This window comes from Nelumbo nucifera, chromosome 2 (assembly GCF_055504915.1).
Source record: "Nelumbo nucifera cultivar China Antique chromosome 2, China Antique-T2T, whole genome shotgun sequence".
Lineage (NCBI taxonomy): Eukaryota > Viridiplantae > Streptophyta > Magnoliopsida > Proteales > Nelumbonaceae > Nelumbo > Nelumbo nucifera.
In genome coordinates this window covers 52256981-52273072 of record NC_142650.1, presented here as the reverse complement: position 1 = coordinate 52273072, position 16092 = coordinate 52256981, and the positions used below count along the sequence as shown (strand labels likewise).

Below are 16092 nucleotides of genomic sequence, written 5' to 3'. Positions count from 1 at the left end.
TGGTAAGAGTACAAATACAAATATGTTGTAAAGTGTAAAACCTTAGGCTCAGTTTGGAAGGAGTACAAATGCAAATATGTAGAGTGCAAAACCTTATATTTTGTATGTATTTGTACTGTACATATTTGCATTTGTACACTTTCCAAACTGAGCATTATACTTTCTATGTATTTGCACTATACATATTTATATGTAACTATTTATACTCTTTCCTAATTGAGCCTTAAATACATATTTATATAATAATTATAAATACAAACATGAAGTTAAATTAAGTTCGGTTTGGATCATGTTGGCCAAGTAGGGGTGTCAACGGTATTCGAAAATCCAAAATTGAATTCAATATCTGATGTAATCGGCTCGAATTCGAATGATACAAACTGTTGAATTTGCATATATGCTTTGTACCAATTAAATAATCGAACTAAGTTCGAATACATGTTGATTCGCTTTGATAACTATCCAAATTCAATTATTATAATAATATAATATAAAAGAAAGATACTTGTCTTAAAAGTTAGAACCTTAGTCAAGTGTCTTTAACTTTTTATATTATATATTATTATATACTCTTATTTTAATATGAAAAATAAAAAAAAAGAACTAATTGCTTCTGCCACGATAAGACCACTTGGTTTAGACTTATTTTCATTAATTGACAGGTGATAAAAGTGCATTAATTACTTCAACCTACTCCGTCTCATCTCCCCCAATTTCCTTCATATCTCTCACTTTTTCATTCCCCTGCATTGACTTCCTCCCTGGCGTTTGGTTTTGCTGATTTTCCTAGAAGGGATTTCAAAAAAAAAAAAAATAAATAAAAAAAAGAAAAGAAATGAATAGCGCATATTGAAAGCAAAGATCATGTATCAATGAAACAAAAAATAGTTTCAAAGTAAATGAATAGCACAATTGCAGCTATCATCCATTTGTTTTATGATAAACAAAAAAAAATGTTGTAGTCTCTCCCTCTTCTCCTCTTTCTCTCCCTCTCTCCCTCCCTCCCTCTCTTGCTTTCTCCTTGTTCTTTGTCCGTCTTCTTCGTTGTTTGTTCCAGATTTTATTAGTTTTTTTGTTTTTCTTTTCTATTTTTTCCCTTGTTCATTCATCTTCTTCGTTTAAAGAAACAATGTATATCCTTTGTTCATTCAAAGAAAACAAGCTAAGACATTCTCCATAATTCATTCAAAGGGAACAAGAGGGCTCATTCTTGGATTTCAAGAATTAGGATGTAATCCATTGATTTCGAATTAATCGAATATTCAATTATTCGATTATCTAGTCGAATTCGAATTCAGTTTTTAATTTTTAATATCCGTCGAATTCGAATTCGAATAATCAATTTTATAATCAAATATGATGTGATTCGATTCGAATTCGCTCTGTTTACAGGCCTATGGTCAAGGCCTCCGCCCTAATCCAACATGAAGTTAAGTCAGGTTCATACTTTTTAACTATAATCCTAACCAAACTTCAACACAACCGACCCTTTTGCATTAGACTTGGATTGGGTTCAAGGTAACACGACCCAAGTTACAACACTATCCAGTTGCATATAAATTTTCATACTTAGTTTAATAATATGGTAAAACCAGAGAAAACATGTTCCCTCTGCCAGGTAACTAAGTAATTGCTTTATAACCAGAATATTAGACAGTAATATCTTTTGTTTGGGCATCATTAGTTATGATTATCAATAGTAATTATTAAAATTAATAATTTCTATTTTATTTTGCTTATGGATTTTACTTCACCACTATTCTTTTGCCCTTTGACTTTACATCTGCTATGATGTTGTGACTTCATGATAAATGTCATAAAAATGTTTAATTTTTGAAACAAAATGATTTAGGCACACCACATGTGGGCAACTTAATTTGATATGGACACACCATGGGTGATTGAATTTGATACCAAATTTTGGATTTCATTGCATCCCATTGTGTGCAATTGTGCATGGGTTATTGATGGAAACATGAGGAAGGCTTTATTATTTGTGGTAGGGTTGCAAACAGATGGTAAATAGACCTAAATTTAATTCATTGATATTTGAAATCGAATAAGATCTTATATATTTTAAAATGTAGTTGTCCATGCCAACCTATTCTCTATTGCTTGCTTACAATTGTTTAATTTCCCTTTAAGGCCCTGTTTGAGTTATTTATCCGAGTAAGTGCATTTACCTATGTTCTTTTATTTCCCAGGTAAATAAAAAAATGACCATTTTATCCATAAAAATCTATTATTAAAAGGAACAATTTTGTCACATTTAAGTATTGGCAACTATCCCACTAGGTGGGAATTACTTATCCACTTGGGAGATGGGTATCACTAATACAGTGATACCTAGGGAAAATAAACTTTCCATTAACTCTACATAAATCTGAAAAGAGAACATGGGAACCAAAATCCCATTGACCAGCTTTCCTCCTTCTCAAAATCCTAAAAAAGAATGGACCTTTATTATAAACCCTATAATCACTCCCCTCTGAGGAACAACAGAACTTTCATAGTAAAATGGTTGGAGTATATATTTCTAGAATATTTGAAAATGAAAATAAAATAAAAAACAACCTAGTGACTAGTGAGGTGTACGTAAGCATGCTATTACAATACTGAGGAAGACAATGAGTATATCCCCTGTTTGGGGCGTTTTATGAGAGCTAGAGTGCGAATTGACATCTCCAAAGCCCTAGTGGTGGGTATACAGGAAACTACTCCTACAGGCATACAAATGTGGTTTCCCTACCAGTATGAGCGACTTCCGATTTTTTGCTACAGGTGTGGAGTTCTGGGTCATGGTGAATCAAAGTGCAGTAGAGTTTTGGAGGAGCATTTTCTAGATGAACTCACATCCAGACTAGCGAACCAACGCATGGGTATGGAAAGTAATAGGACTGTTTATGGGCACTGGCTACGAGCGACAAATCTCCCCTTGGAGTTCAAGTTTACAAACATTATAGTTAGCACAGTAAGTGTGAGTTTCTCCAAGGAATTCAGTGCAAAGGGGGAGCCCTCGGAGCGTGGAGGAAGAAAGAGGATCGACTTTCCTGCCGGAACCCAGAATGATGAAGGGGCGGCAGTGAAGACTCAGAGAGACGTTCCAACCCAGAATAATTTCTTGGAAAATGCTCTTTTAGCTTCCAAAACTGAAGTCAGATATGAGGTGGCCGGAGATATGCTTAACGTGCTGCTCTCTCCGGTGAAGGGTGATTGGAGTCAGAGTAGGAGGGAGGACTGGCAGGGCGGTGGGCTCAAGGATCAACAGGAGATGGAGAACACAGTTGCCTTTTTTGTGAAAAGCTCCGCTACCAACCCAAAAGAGACTAGGTCCTTCTCCATTTCAGGAACGACCTCTTCGATAAAACTTTCTAAAATCACTGAAGCCAAAAATATGCAAGAAGTGTTAACTTGCACGTCAGAACAAAATCAGAAAGGGGTTCCAAGAAATGTCAGGAAGGAGTTATTTTTGAATAAGCTTGTTAAAGGAAAAAATAAGGTCAGCGCGTCAAATCCGGATATAGCCTTTTAGAGAAAGAGAAAGCACATGAGTATCTGTATTTTAGAACAGGTGGAGGCAGAGTTACAAACCACAGTAAAGAAGAGTAAGTCTGAACTCGGGTGGGACCCGTTTAATGGGTCGGGTTTGGACCCAAATTTGAATCCAATACTGGGTCCGAAAGTTAATGATTTTCTGGGTCTGAATCTTTTAGAAAAGCAGAGGTTTACTGTAAGTTCGAAACTGCTAGACTAGAGCCCCTTTTCAAAACTGGGGAAGCAAGAAACTTTGCCTACTGAAATAGGCTCTTCTCTGTTTAGCAAGGAAAGGCTGGCTCTTCCAAAAGACATCATCATGGACGACTTGACTGAGAAAACTGTGGAGGTGCCAACCTCTGAAGCTACCCAAGAAGCAGAGCTCACTGATATTGACATTAGTGATGAGGTATGTCTCCCATCCTCTTGTTATATTGACTCATTGCATGACTGTTATACTTTGAATGGGGAATCTTTTCACTAGCACCACACTTTTAAACCCATGGATGATTTTATGTAAATGTTCTCACATGAAAGAAACCAGAGAAGACAAAAAACCACCAAACCTTGTACAAAAATGTTCGGACTCCTTGGCAAAAATCTGGGATGTACAAGAAGAATTAAAAAATAGCTACATTCGAGTAGAGCTTCCTCATCTTTTCAAGGGGAAAGAGGCAATTTGGTTGGTCATCTTGCAAGTCATTATAGAGTCAGACAAGGTGGAATAAAAACAAAAAAGATACCCTTTTTCCAAAATCAAAAGTGTATGACCTCATCCAGCCATGAAGATAATATCAGTTATGCCCTACTGTTAGGAAAGAAGCATGGTGCCTATCCTTTGATCTTGAATAAGTAGATTTGGGAGGCTGTCCCGCAACAACCCCCAAGATGCCAATGAAAATATATAGCTGGAATTGTCAAAGGGTGGGGTCCCCCTCGATAATTTTGAATTGCCTCAAGACCCTTTGAGAGGAAAAAATAAACTTCTGCTTCTTAATTGAAACGAAGACTTCCCTTTTGAACTATAGGAGAAGACTTCAGAGGTTATGGGATTGGAATTGCTGGGGGTAGATTCTGTTGGAAAAAAAGGAGGTTTGGCTCTTTTTTGGGAAAAGGACATAAATCTTACAATACTTGCAGCTGACCCTTATTACATCCACACCAAAATTCAGGATGATATAATTGGAGCTGCTCTTTCCTCTATGTAGAACCAAAATTTAGTAGGAGAAACTTCTTCATTGAGAAATGGAGAAAACTCTCTTTTTTTCCCAAGGGCCGTGGCTGTGTGTTGGGGATTTAAATATGTATTTTAGTGCTTCAAACAAAGGAGGCAAACCAGTAAGAATGTTTACTATTCTCAAAAACAGAAATTTCTTAACGGAGTGTGGGCTTGAGATAGTGGACTGTAGTGGGCCATTTTTTACCTGGTCAAACAAAAGACATGGAAACCTCAATATCAGGGCAAAATTGGATTGGGCAGTTTCAAATGCAAGATGAAGGCTCACTTTTGGTAATGTAAGTGTCCAAATATTGCCGTCCCCAGGTTCTAATCATTTCCCTCTAGTTGTAGATACAGATGCTCCACCCCCAAAGAGATGGAAGCCTTTCCGGTTTGTAGAAGCATGGTCTACTCATAGTGATTGTGAGTCTTTTGTTATGATTAATTGGAATTCAGTTTTCTCAGGATCCAGTCGATTTAAATTTAGAGAAAAATGCAGATTTCTAAAGTTGAATTAAAAAAAAATGGAACAAAGAGGTTTTTGGGTGCATCCACGCCAAAATAAATGATTGTAGGAAAGTCTTGGAAGCTAAGATGAATGTTAAAAATGAGAATTTCAATGCTGCAGCTGTGGAGAATTTAGAAAATAAGTTGGAGAAGTGGCAAAAAAGAGAGGAGATGCTATAGGCTTAAAAATCAAGACAGAATTGGGTTTAGTTGGGGGATAGAAATACCAAATTTTTTTTACCTACACACTCTAAAGAGAAGAGCTAAAAACATAATTAATAAGATTAAAGATGGTGAAGGAAATTGGGTAGAAGGGGATGACAGGATATCGACAGTCCTAATGGAGCATTTCAAAGACATTTACAAGTCTACAAACCCCCAAACTACAAATATTAGTAGAGTCTTGGAAGCCTATACCAACCCAATTACAGAGGAAATGAGGAATAATCTAGAAATAGAGGTAAGTGAGGAAGAGATTGAAGTTTCTTTATTTCAAATGGAGCCCAGGAAAGCTCTAGGGCTGGATGTTCTTCCTAACTTTTTCTACTAAAATTATTGGGGAATACTTAAGGAAGATGTAATCAATGCGGTTAAATGTTTCTTCCAATCCGAGTATCTCTTAAGAGAATTGAACTCCACCTACATTACCCTAGTCCCTATGGTCAAGAACCCAGAATGTGCAGCTCATCTTTGACCTATTAGTCTCTGTAATACAACCTATAAGATCATAGCAAAAGTGTTGGTAAATAGGTTGAAGCCTTTTATTGGCTCAATCATTAGCCCAAACCAAAGGCAATATTTTTACTCAGAGAGCTCAATGCAAAATGAATGCCTGGAATGAGAAGTACCTAAGTCAAGCAGGGAAGGCAACTTTGTTGAAATCTGTGGTAGCAACTATCCCAACTTATGCCATGTCCTGTTTTCTAATCCCCCCAAAAGAATTAGTAGAGTGTTAAGTAAACTTCAAAGAACCTTCTGGTGGGGAAAGAATGAAAGAAATAGAAACAAAATTCATTGGGTGGATTAGGAAACAATTATAAGAAACAAACATGATGGGTGCTTAGGATTTAGGGATCCCTACTATTTTAACCTTGCTCTCCTAACAAAGCTTGCATGGAGAATTGCTTCAGGTGAAAATTGCCTGTGGGCCTACATCAAAAATAAAAATTTTCTAAGGGATGGTCTACCCTCATCTGGATCCTGGGGTTGGAAAAGCATTTTAGTGGGAAAGAAGGTTATACAAAATGGACCTGTGTGGTTAGTCAACAAAGCCAATAACCTTTCAATTTGGGGTGACAATTGGCTTCCATAGGTAGATGGTTTCAAGTTAATGGGCCCTAAACCAGGGTCAGGATCTCCTACCTTGGTAAGTGAATTAATTGACAATAATACTAGAGCATGGAAAAAAGATTTAGTAAAGGAGGTAGTGGGGGACTTCTATGCAAGCAGAATTCTGAATCTGAATATGGCGAGAGGGGAGTGAGAGGATGTGCTAGCCTGGACTTCAGACTCAGAAGGAAGGTTTACAGTTAGGTCAGCTTACTATGTAGCAAAACATCTTACTGAGTCTGAGAATTCTAGGAGTGATCAGGCTTCCAACAGTACCCTTTGGAAAATCCCCATGGAGTCTAAAGTCAAATTTTTTCTATGGAAATGTAGCAGAGATGCAATTCCTGTTAGGGCTTTCTTAGCAAAGAAGATAGTTAATAATGACAGTTGTGAAATCTGTGGTGCAACAATAGAAACTGTCTTCCATGCACTTTGTCAGTGTGAACTAGCTAAGAAAACATGGTTAGGTAGTATTTTCATTTCTAGAATGGCCTCCTACCCTCCTGATATTACTTTTAAAGAACGGCTCCAAAGCTGGCTTCAATCCTGTGCCTAAGTGAAGGAGGATGCCATCTCTCTCCTTCAAAATACAACATATATTTTGTGGTTCTTATGGAAAGCAAGAAATTCTTATCTGTTTGATAACACTAACAACTCTCCACATGTGGTTTTGATGAATGTCCACAGGCAATTGCAACTCATGATTGGGTCTTCGAAGAGCTACTCAGAAGGTACAAATGTATCTGAAGATATAGAAGCACCAACACTTTTTTGGCAACCTCCTCCGGTAAGACAAGTAAAAGTAAATGTTGATGGAGGTTTCAAGCACAACAATAAGGGGAGTTTTGGAGCGGTGATTAGAGATTCAAATGTTTTGGTTTTGGCAGCTTGTTTTGGCCCTATTATTGTATCTTCAGCCATCCAAGCAGAAGCAATCACAATGAGACAAGGCTTGGATCTAGTTAGACTTGCAGGTTTCAACATTTGTGTGGTGGAATCTGACTGTAGAGAACTTATATCAGCTGTCAGTAAAAAAGTTCTCCCCAGACCAATAGAGATTTATTCCCTCCTAAAAGACATTGATATAGTGCTTTGGTCTCTTTGAATGTTTCATTCTCCTCTGTTAACATGAACAGTAATGGACTGGCTCATCTCCTAGCGCAGAGAGGCGCACGGGACCGTGGCTTATTTCTATTTGATTGCCCGGAATGGCTCTCAATTTTGGCTGGATCTGAGCCTGCTTAGTCCTCTGTTTCCTGCTTTGTTTTTTTTTTTTTTTCTTTTCGTTTTCTGTTCTGGTTGCATGTTTATTGCACTCTGTTTCTGTCTTCTGTTCTGCTATATTCAGACTCTGTATTGTTATTCTGTGTTGTTTGGAATGAAAAGGTCCTATTTTCCTATAAAAAAAAAGCTAAGGGTGTCAATGGACCAGTTTTGGATTGGACCCTGTCCAGTCCAAAATCAATTTGGACGAATTGGATGGACCAATAAGACATTAGATTAGGCCAATCCGATCCAAAATATTTATTAGATTGGATTGGACCTGGTCTGTCCATAATAAATTTATATAGAATTGGGTCGAATTAAACCAATATCTGGTCCATTGATTTTAGATAAGAATACATATCAATGGACCGAATTTGGGTTGAAATCAATCTAAATCAAAACGAATTTGAACAATTTAGATGGTCCAAACATTAAATTGGGCCGATCCAAAATGATCCATTTATAATGGACTCACATTGGACCAGTCCAATTGACACCCCTAGCTTCAGCTATCAGATGCCGAGATGCGGCCTTGTCACCCTGTGACCTGTTGCAACTATTATATTACTATTGCTCATAAACTCCGTCATAGAGCCCATCAGTATCTAAAACTGTGCATTAATTTGCCTCAAGGAGGTAATTACCCAATTGGCATACAGAACCAGAATAAAATCACGGGTAAAATAGTCCTATATCAACCCAATGAACCATGAAATCATAAAGAAATAAAAAATACAGAAAAGTATGATTATTACATTAAAATTACAAAAAATTAGAAAAATATGGAAAATATACAACTGTTAGGTGCTTAAGAGTTTATTATTTAATCCAACAGCCCAACAAACCTGAAAAATTCATCAACATTGACGTCCATGTGTGAAGACAGTCAAGTTGATTTGGAGAGAGAGAGAGCCAGAATAGTAAATTTTCAATAACTTCTGCTTAGAATTTTATTAGAAATAATGGTAAAGATACAGTCTTCCTCCTAAAATAACCAATTTCATGTGAAAATTTATGCATGGATACCTGTCCTTAGATGAGTTGGTCTCAAACCGTGGAATCTCGTTGGCCAGGCCTCCTAATGCAGTTGTTGTGGTTGCCGTCGCATTGGAAAATGAGTCTTTCAACTATTTTTCCCACCCAATATATGGTGGTCAAATTAAGGTTATATATTCTTTGGTGGAACCTTTGAAAAAATATTCTATGACCGTTATGTTGCTTGCATTACTCCTGTTATCCTTTGGAATATGGTTAGAGAGATGCAAATGTTTCAACGAAGGTAAAGGGGTTTTTTACATTTGTTCTCGTTTAGGAAGGTTTAGTTTGGAAGGAATACAAATACAAATATGTAAAATGCAAAACCTTGTATGTTATATTATTTTATATGTATTTATACTCTATATATTTAGGAAAAGGCAGAAAAACTTATACAAGATTTGTAAATGTTTTCCTTCGTTTTCGTTCTTTCTCCTACATTTTTCTTCAAAACTAAACACAACCTTAGTGAATTGGATCAGAGACATTTGCTCTCTTACAATTTGTCTTAATTCAAAAAACAGAGACCCTCTCTTCCTTCAGGTTCTGAATATTCCTTCAAAAACTTCTCAAAAAATGAGAAGATTAGATGCATTACTTGTCTTTATATTTTCCTATCACAATTTCTATGGTACCACTACTTCGGTGCAAGCGGAGCTTCGAGAAATTATGTCTCGACTCTCGATCGTGCTATCTTGGACATCAGAGTGGATGTGTAAGCACTAAGCACGGTTGTTGAAATCATGTTGGGTCATCTCTCTCATCCTTGGAAATACTACCTACATATTGCGTACGTATTGCATAGTGTAAGCAGCATGGCACAAAGGGTTGGGGTCCCAAAGTCCTAGGAATGGCAGTCTGGAGAGGTGGAGCTCTGAATAGGTGGGAGAGGGATACTCAAGACTGGGAGAGGGAATCTAGGTCTCCTCCGCACAAATGGGTCTTGGGTCCCCCATTTGAAAATGAGACCCTTGCGTATATTGCTTCTCCCTTCTAGAATGTTCTTGGTGCTAAGTAGGTAAGTGGGTGTAGATGGCTCTTGATCAAATGACTTGGCCTACTGTCATGGTTGGACCGGGCCAACTCAATTTGGGCTAAGTCGGGTCAGCTGAATTTATGGAGTGCGGGTGGCTCTATGCATGGGGTTTTGCAGGCCTATACTCTTCCTCGTAGAATCAAGATATATAATTTTTTTTTGTCGGCAAACAAAGCAAAGAAAATCTTCATTGAAGAATATTTCTGAAAACATTTACATCCAAGCCTTGAGGCGGTAGTTGATATTGCAGATTTATTTCCTCCTTGCAGACTTATATAAGCTAGTCTGTGAGCTAGATCGTTCTAATTTCTGTTTACATGTATATGATATAGCATATGTGGAAGTATTTAATCAAGTCCAGAATTTCATCCCTGTATAGCTTATCTCTCCAAGAGTAATGCTTGGAGGGATGATTTAAAAGATGAACTATATACATAGCATCACATCGAATTTGGAGGCACTTAGATATGCATTTCTTTTGCTGCTTTGATTCCCCAAATTAAGGCCAGCCATTTTGCTTCAGTAGGAGTTTGGGCTGAGGTTTCTTGAGCTCTGTGCTGCTATTACTTTGCATGAATGTATGATTAAGACATAACTAGTAGCTGATCTAAGTGTACTAGGCATGTACGATTCATTAGTATATAGAGTGGTCTCTTCTGAGTTTTGTTGTGTTTGCCTTTGGAGAATGTTAGTAAAATTTTAAGGTGATCACCCTACACCCTTGTAAAGTTTGGGGTTAAAAAAAAGTACAATTGTACAAGTCCACAACTCCACAGGGCATATTTGTCCAAGGCTACATTTGGTTTGAAGGAAAAGATAGTGAAAGGAAGAAAAAGATAAGGAAATTTATACAAGATTTATAAAGGTTTTTCTATATTTCCTTTCCTTCCCCTACTTTTGCTTTCAAGCCTAACATAACCCAAATGTCCGGTCCAAAGCCCAAAAGAGTTTCTTTTTTTTTTTTTTTTGTTTCGAAAGATAAAGCCCAGAAGAGTTAAGCATGCGAAATAGTTTGTGAAAATATATTAGAAACCTTGTATTGATCCAAATCCTTACTAACCAACTGGTTGGATTGCTTATCCAAAAAAAATAAAAAAAATAAAGGTAGTTGGAATAATTCTTTTCTGACGAGAAACTTGAGCTAAGCTCAAAGTTCGATCCCTTCTAAACCCAGATCAAATATCGCAAACTGGGTATCAACTGTCATAAACCTGGTATAACCATTCTTACATAAATACATATATTACATGGTGAAGATAAAGTGTGTATGGACATTTCGTGATAGGCATTTATCAAAAAGACACCATGTCATTATCAAATCAGCATTTAACCCATCATGGTGATCCGTACGCATAAATACTTACAAAAAACTGGGTTTGATTTATGTGAGTGCATGCCTACCATTGGAGGGAGCTTCATTTACAAAGCTCTACCAAATACATACAAAGGGAATGGCCCAAACAAGTTGAAGATAATCATATAAGGTTTGAATTTTTTTTCTCCTCTTGTGATACTTTGGGCCTAAGGGGGCATTCTTTTTCTTGATTTTGAGATGGGGGGAAAGTTGGTCAATGAGATTTTAATTCCCATTGACCAAAAATCCCATGTTCTTTCTTCAGATTTATGTGGGGATCCGGGAAAGTTTATTTTCCTGGGTATCCCATCTTCTAGGTGGGTAAATAACTTTCCCACCTTAGGGAAAAGTTGTCAACACTTAAAAAGGACAAAAAATACCCCTATAATAATGAATTTTTACGGATAAAATAATCATTCCCTTACTTACATGGGAAATAAAAGAACATGGATAAATACACTTATCCGTATAAATCTTTCTTGGGAAACAATTATCTGATAAATGCATTTACCCAGCTAAATAACTAAAAATGTGAACAGGGCCTAATATTAGTACAAATTATTGCAAAGGATTGCAGGGTATAGACTATGGAGAGAAGCTTAGAAACTAATAATGTAGTACTCTTATTCTCTGGGTTTAATTTCCTAGCTGATAAAAACCATTTATTTTGTTTAAAAAAAATGTTTACAGCAGTACATGCCACCATGCCCTTGGATATGTCTGTATGCATGCAACTTACAAGCGTAGCTCCTATCTTTATTCCATGCCATATCCATTGTTGAATTATATTTGAAACAGCTCCTATCTTTTATTAAAAAAAAATGCGGTATTGGAGTTTGAGATACATCTTTACAATCTAATCCTTATGTTGTTAAGGAGAGCAGCACTTCCAGTAGGGTGGGGATGGCTGCATAAATTGATTAATAGGATGTAAATTTTCCCGAGTGAAAAAGAATTTGCATATGGGAATGGATTTAATTTGTTGGATTGTTTGGTGAGTTTCCAGGAATTAATGATACGAGAGTCCTCTAAATGGCCATTTACTTTGGAATTCAAAAGGAGAAAATTTTTGTCTGAAAACATGTTGGCATAGTGGTCAAAATAGACCTATTTTACAAGGTTGGGCAAAACTCCAATACAAAACTGGGTATAGGGCATTACCAAATTGAGTGGACGAAACCCCAACACAGGGATTTAATTGATTGGACACAATTCCAATATTACAGACTTGTGCATAGGGATGAAATCGACAGGACATAGAACTCAGTGGGTTGCTTATCTGATGGATGGTCTGGACTACAGAAGAGATCCCTTTAGTCTTGTGGGAAAAATGGGTGGAGTACTGTGTATCAGTGTATGAAAGCCCACTAGACCTGAATATATACTTTTATCCGTAATTAATCCGTAGGACACGTAGCTATTCTCTGATTTTAAGCGGCAAGTTTGGAATATAGAAAAGGGAGCAGCAACATAAAGAGTGTAATACAGTTAAAAGATGGGGCTTTAATCGGCTTTAACAAAAGCCAAATATGAAAACATAGAAAAGGAGGGTTCTTGCAGGATATGAATGCCGTGTGACAAGTGAAAGTGAAAGGTTTTATTCTCCCGTTTTAGGAGTATTTGCCTATTTGGTTTGATAGAAAATAAGAGAAAAACATTAGATTTAGGGAAAGCTAAGAACCAAACATAGCCTAAATATAGAGTTAAGAGTGCATGGCAAACTTAACTCATACTGCTAAAAATAAAATTTTTGAGCTAATTACTTTTAACTAATTTTCTCAATGAACCATTTGTTTGTGCTCTTTTTTATTATTTAAGGGTGAGATTGGGGTTAGACCGATCGACCGGACCCAGATTATGTATTAATTAACGAATGAAAATCTTTGATCTGCAATACACCCATTTTAATTAGTTTCTCCATTGATTGAAACTGGAGACCAGTCACGAGAAGCCTGATACAGAAATGGAGGTGACTGTTGAAATTTACTGAAATCATGCAACAATGTCATCATCATCTTCAACTTCAACCTCATTCATTTCGGTGCCTAGCTATGACGTGATGGGTCTCCGATGGACCTCCCAAAGAGTGGGCAACCATTAATTTCATCGGCCCACCATGACTTTGATTTAAGCCACAAAAATAATAATCATGAACCCCAGCAGGCTTATAAAATATGTCTTTTCTTTTAGACATTTTTCTGGTTCAAAAGAGAATAGACCGGTCTAGCTAGACTTTGCTTAATGTTTGGTTTTGGAAACTTTCTAGAAGGTAGAAAGCAAAGAACAAACATGAAACGAACCAAATTAGTGGCGAAGCCGGCAAACAAATTAAATTTCCATGGCGCTTCTTCTGTTAATTACTTAACACTAATTAATGATCATTTTGATTGACCTTTGTAGTAGTCTCTGCAATCCCTTTCTCTTTATCTCTCTCCCTCTCTCTGTGGCTCTGCATCTTCCCTTCTCCTCCAGTTTTACTTCCTGGAAAGACTGATCTAATCTTACCTATATATATTAGGTTTTGCTGATGATGTTAACTAACAACCAAAAGAATTTACCAAACAAAGCTTGATGGGGCAAAACGATTTTTCAGCCGTTTCTTAATTTATTCAAAAGATGACAGTTGACCCACCTAAGTCATCGTTTTGAATTGTAAGGTAGAAAGTAGAAACTAGAAAGCTTCGCTTCGTAAGTTCTTGGAAACCGATGATGATCCGTGTCGTTGGTTATGACATTAGCAGAATAAAGAGATTTTAAAGGGTTGATGTATATTGATGCGCCTAATCATCATAGCAAGGTAAGCTGATCAAAGACGTAAGAAAGTTCGTTTGGAGCACCAAATCATGTATTGAAAGCTTCAAATCAAATTAACGGGCTTCCAAACACGTCTTTGTTTGATTCGACGACGACTATAGCTCAATTTAGAAACCGCGTGAGACAAGCAACCAAAACATGCGACTTGGCTTCGTACACAGTACACGTTTTGTTTGTTCCTGAAATCTCTTCCTCTATATAAACTCCTCCCTTGTTGCATTCCTTCATTCATTCATCCACCTAAACAAAGAAAACATAAAAAGAAAGAGAAGAGAAGAATTTTGCTCAACTCATGGCTCCTTCCACCACAATAACGATCTTATTGCCTCTCTTCTTTTCTCTCTCCGTCTCCCTCCATGGAGTTCTTGGTATATATCTTGGAATGCAAACGTTTCTTCGTTGATGCTTGAGATTTCTTCTTCTATCATTTCTGTTATGAATTGTTTTTCTTCCTGGTTGTTTATGAATTGATAATGGTTCGTTTGTTTAGGTGAGATTATATGTGAGAATTTGCCCAAAGACCTCTGCGCCTTCTCCATCGCATCCTCGGGACAGAGATGCCTGTTGGAGACCTACCTGACGGATGGAACCACGGAATACCAGTGCAGGACATCTGATGTGATCGTGGAGAGGATGACTGAATGGATTGAGTCCGACGAGTGCGTCCGGGCATGTGGGGTTGATAGGAACTCCGTCGGGATTTCGTCAGATGCCCTGCTCGAGCCGCAGTTCACCGCCAAGCTCTGCTCCCCTGCCTGTTACCAGAACTGCCCCAACATCGTAGACCTCTACTTTAACTTGGCTGCAGGAGAAGGTAACAGATGTTTCCTATTTCCTAATCGCACGTTTAATCATTAATCTAGATATATATAGTAATTCTAGTTACCTCCACCCGAAGAAAAGAGGCCATAAGAAGCAGAAAGTAAAGTAAATTATTTTGCAGACCAAACAACACATTTGATTTATAGTTTCATAATTATAGCAATGGCTGACTGCACCTTGAGCAACCCAATATTGCCTGGTTTCTTCCATTAAGAGAAATACTAAAATCATGAAGAGTTTAGCTTGCTTCTTCTGGTATCATTTCTAGTAAGCTTTAGATTTTTCTTTTTCCTTCTTTCTTTGGAGAGAGAGAGAGAGAGAATATAAGATGCATCAGCGTCACCATGCATCCAGATTTGTAGCTGAAACTTTGCTTTAAATTTAATCTGGGACAGGTGCATTTTTGCCGGATCTATGCATGGCACAGAGGACCAACCCACACCGTGCGATGATTGAGCTTCTGAGCAATGGGGCGGCTGCTGGTCCCATCGCCAGTGAAACCACCGCCCCCGCCACCACCACCACCACCTCTGCGCATTTCGCTGCTGCTCCTTCTCCAGCTTTGGTGTAATCAAAATGAAAAATTGTTTGTTGTTTTAGACAGTTTCTCATTTCTCATTTTCTCTTTGAGGTCCATGTACATGAACAAGACTGAGGAATAATTGAGTAGCAAGCAATCTAGTGACAGGTCTTGGGTTCATTTGTTTGGGCTGGGCCTGGACTGAGACTTCTTGAGTTCTTTCTGTGGACTTCGTGTTCATCATTTTTTCCTGGGCGGATCTGGCGTGATTATATATATTATATATCACAAAATAATATTTGTACTTCACGCTTTTATATCATTAGCACACTTGTTAATTTTTATATCCAAAAGGCTCCTCTAGCTAGGCATTTACTGTTTTTTATTTTAATAATTTTCAAAATAAAAAGACGGTAAAATCAGAATTTGACTGAGTAGGTCATGGACCAAGGCCGCTTGGGCTGAAATCCATTATAATTTTGGCAGGCTGGGCATTTCACTACGGTCGGAGAATTCCGTCTTATCATAAGACGACGTCATCGTGGTTTGGCATTTGAGAATCCGCAAAGTGTTCATCACTTCATATTTTAGAATCTGATCTTTGGGGCCACCGGATCACACATGAAATAAATTATTAACCTTTTCATGAGTGAAGG

General features: G+C 37.4%; 1 protein-coding gene and 1 long non-coding RNA gene across 2 annotated transcripts; both read left to right on the top strand.

The window, feature by feature from the left end:
* Positions 1-2634: 2634 nt before the first annotated feature.
* On the top strand, positions 2635-7954 carry LOC104601168 (uncharacterized). Its single transcript, XR_016083162.1, has 2 exons — positions 2635-3943; positions 7277-7954. It is a non-coding gene; the product is annotated as an uncharacterized LOC104601168 (long non-coding RNA).
* Positions 7955-14304: 6350 nt separating this feature from the next.
* LOC104601167 (uncharacterized) lies at positions 14305-15789 on the top strand. The gene is made up of 3 exons (XM_010264407.3): positions 14305-14462; positions 14585-14908; positions 15312-15789. The coding sequence occupies exons 1-3, from the start codon at positions 14387-14389 to the stop codon at positions 15485-15487; spliced, it is 576 nt and encodes a 191-aa protein (XP_010262709.1). The 5' UTR covers positions 14305-14386; the 3' UTR covers positions 15488-15789.
* The last annotated feature ends 303 nt before the right edge of the window (positions 15790-16092 follow it).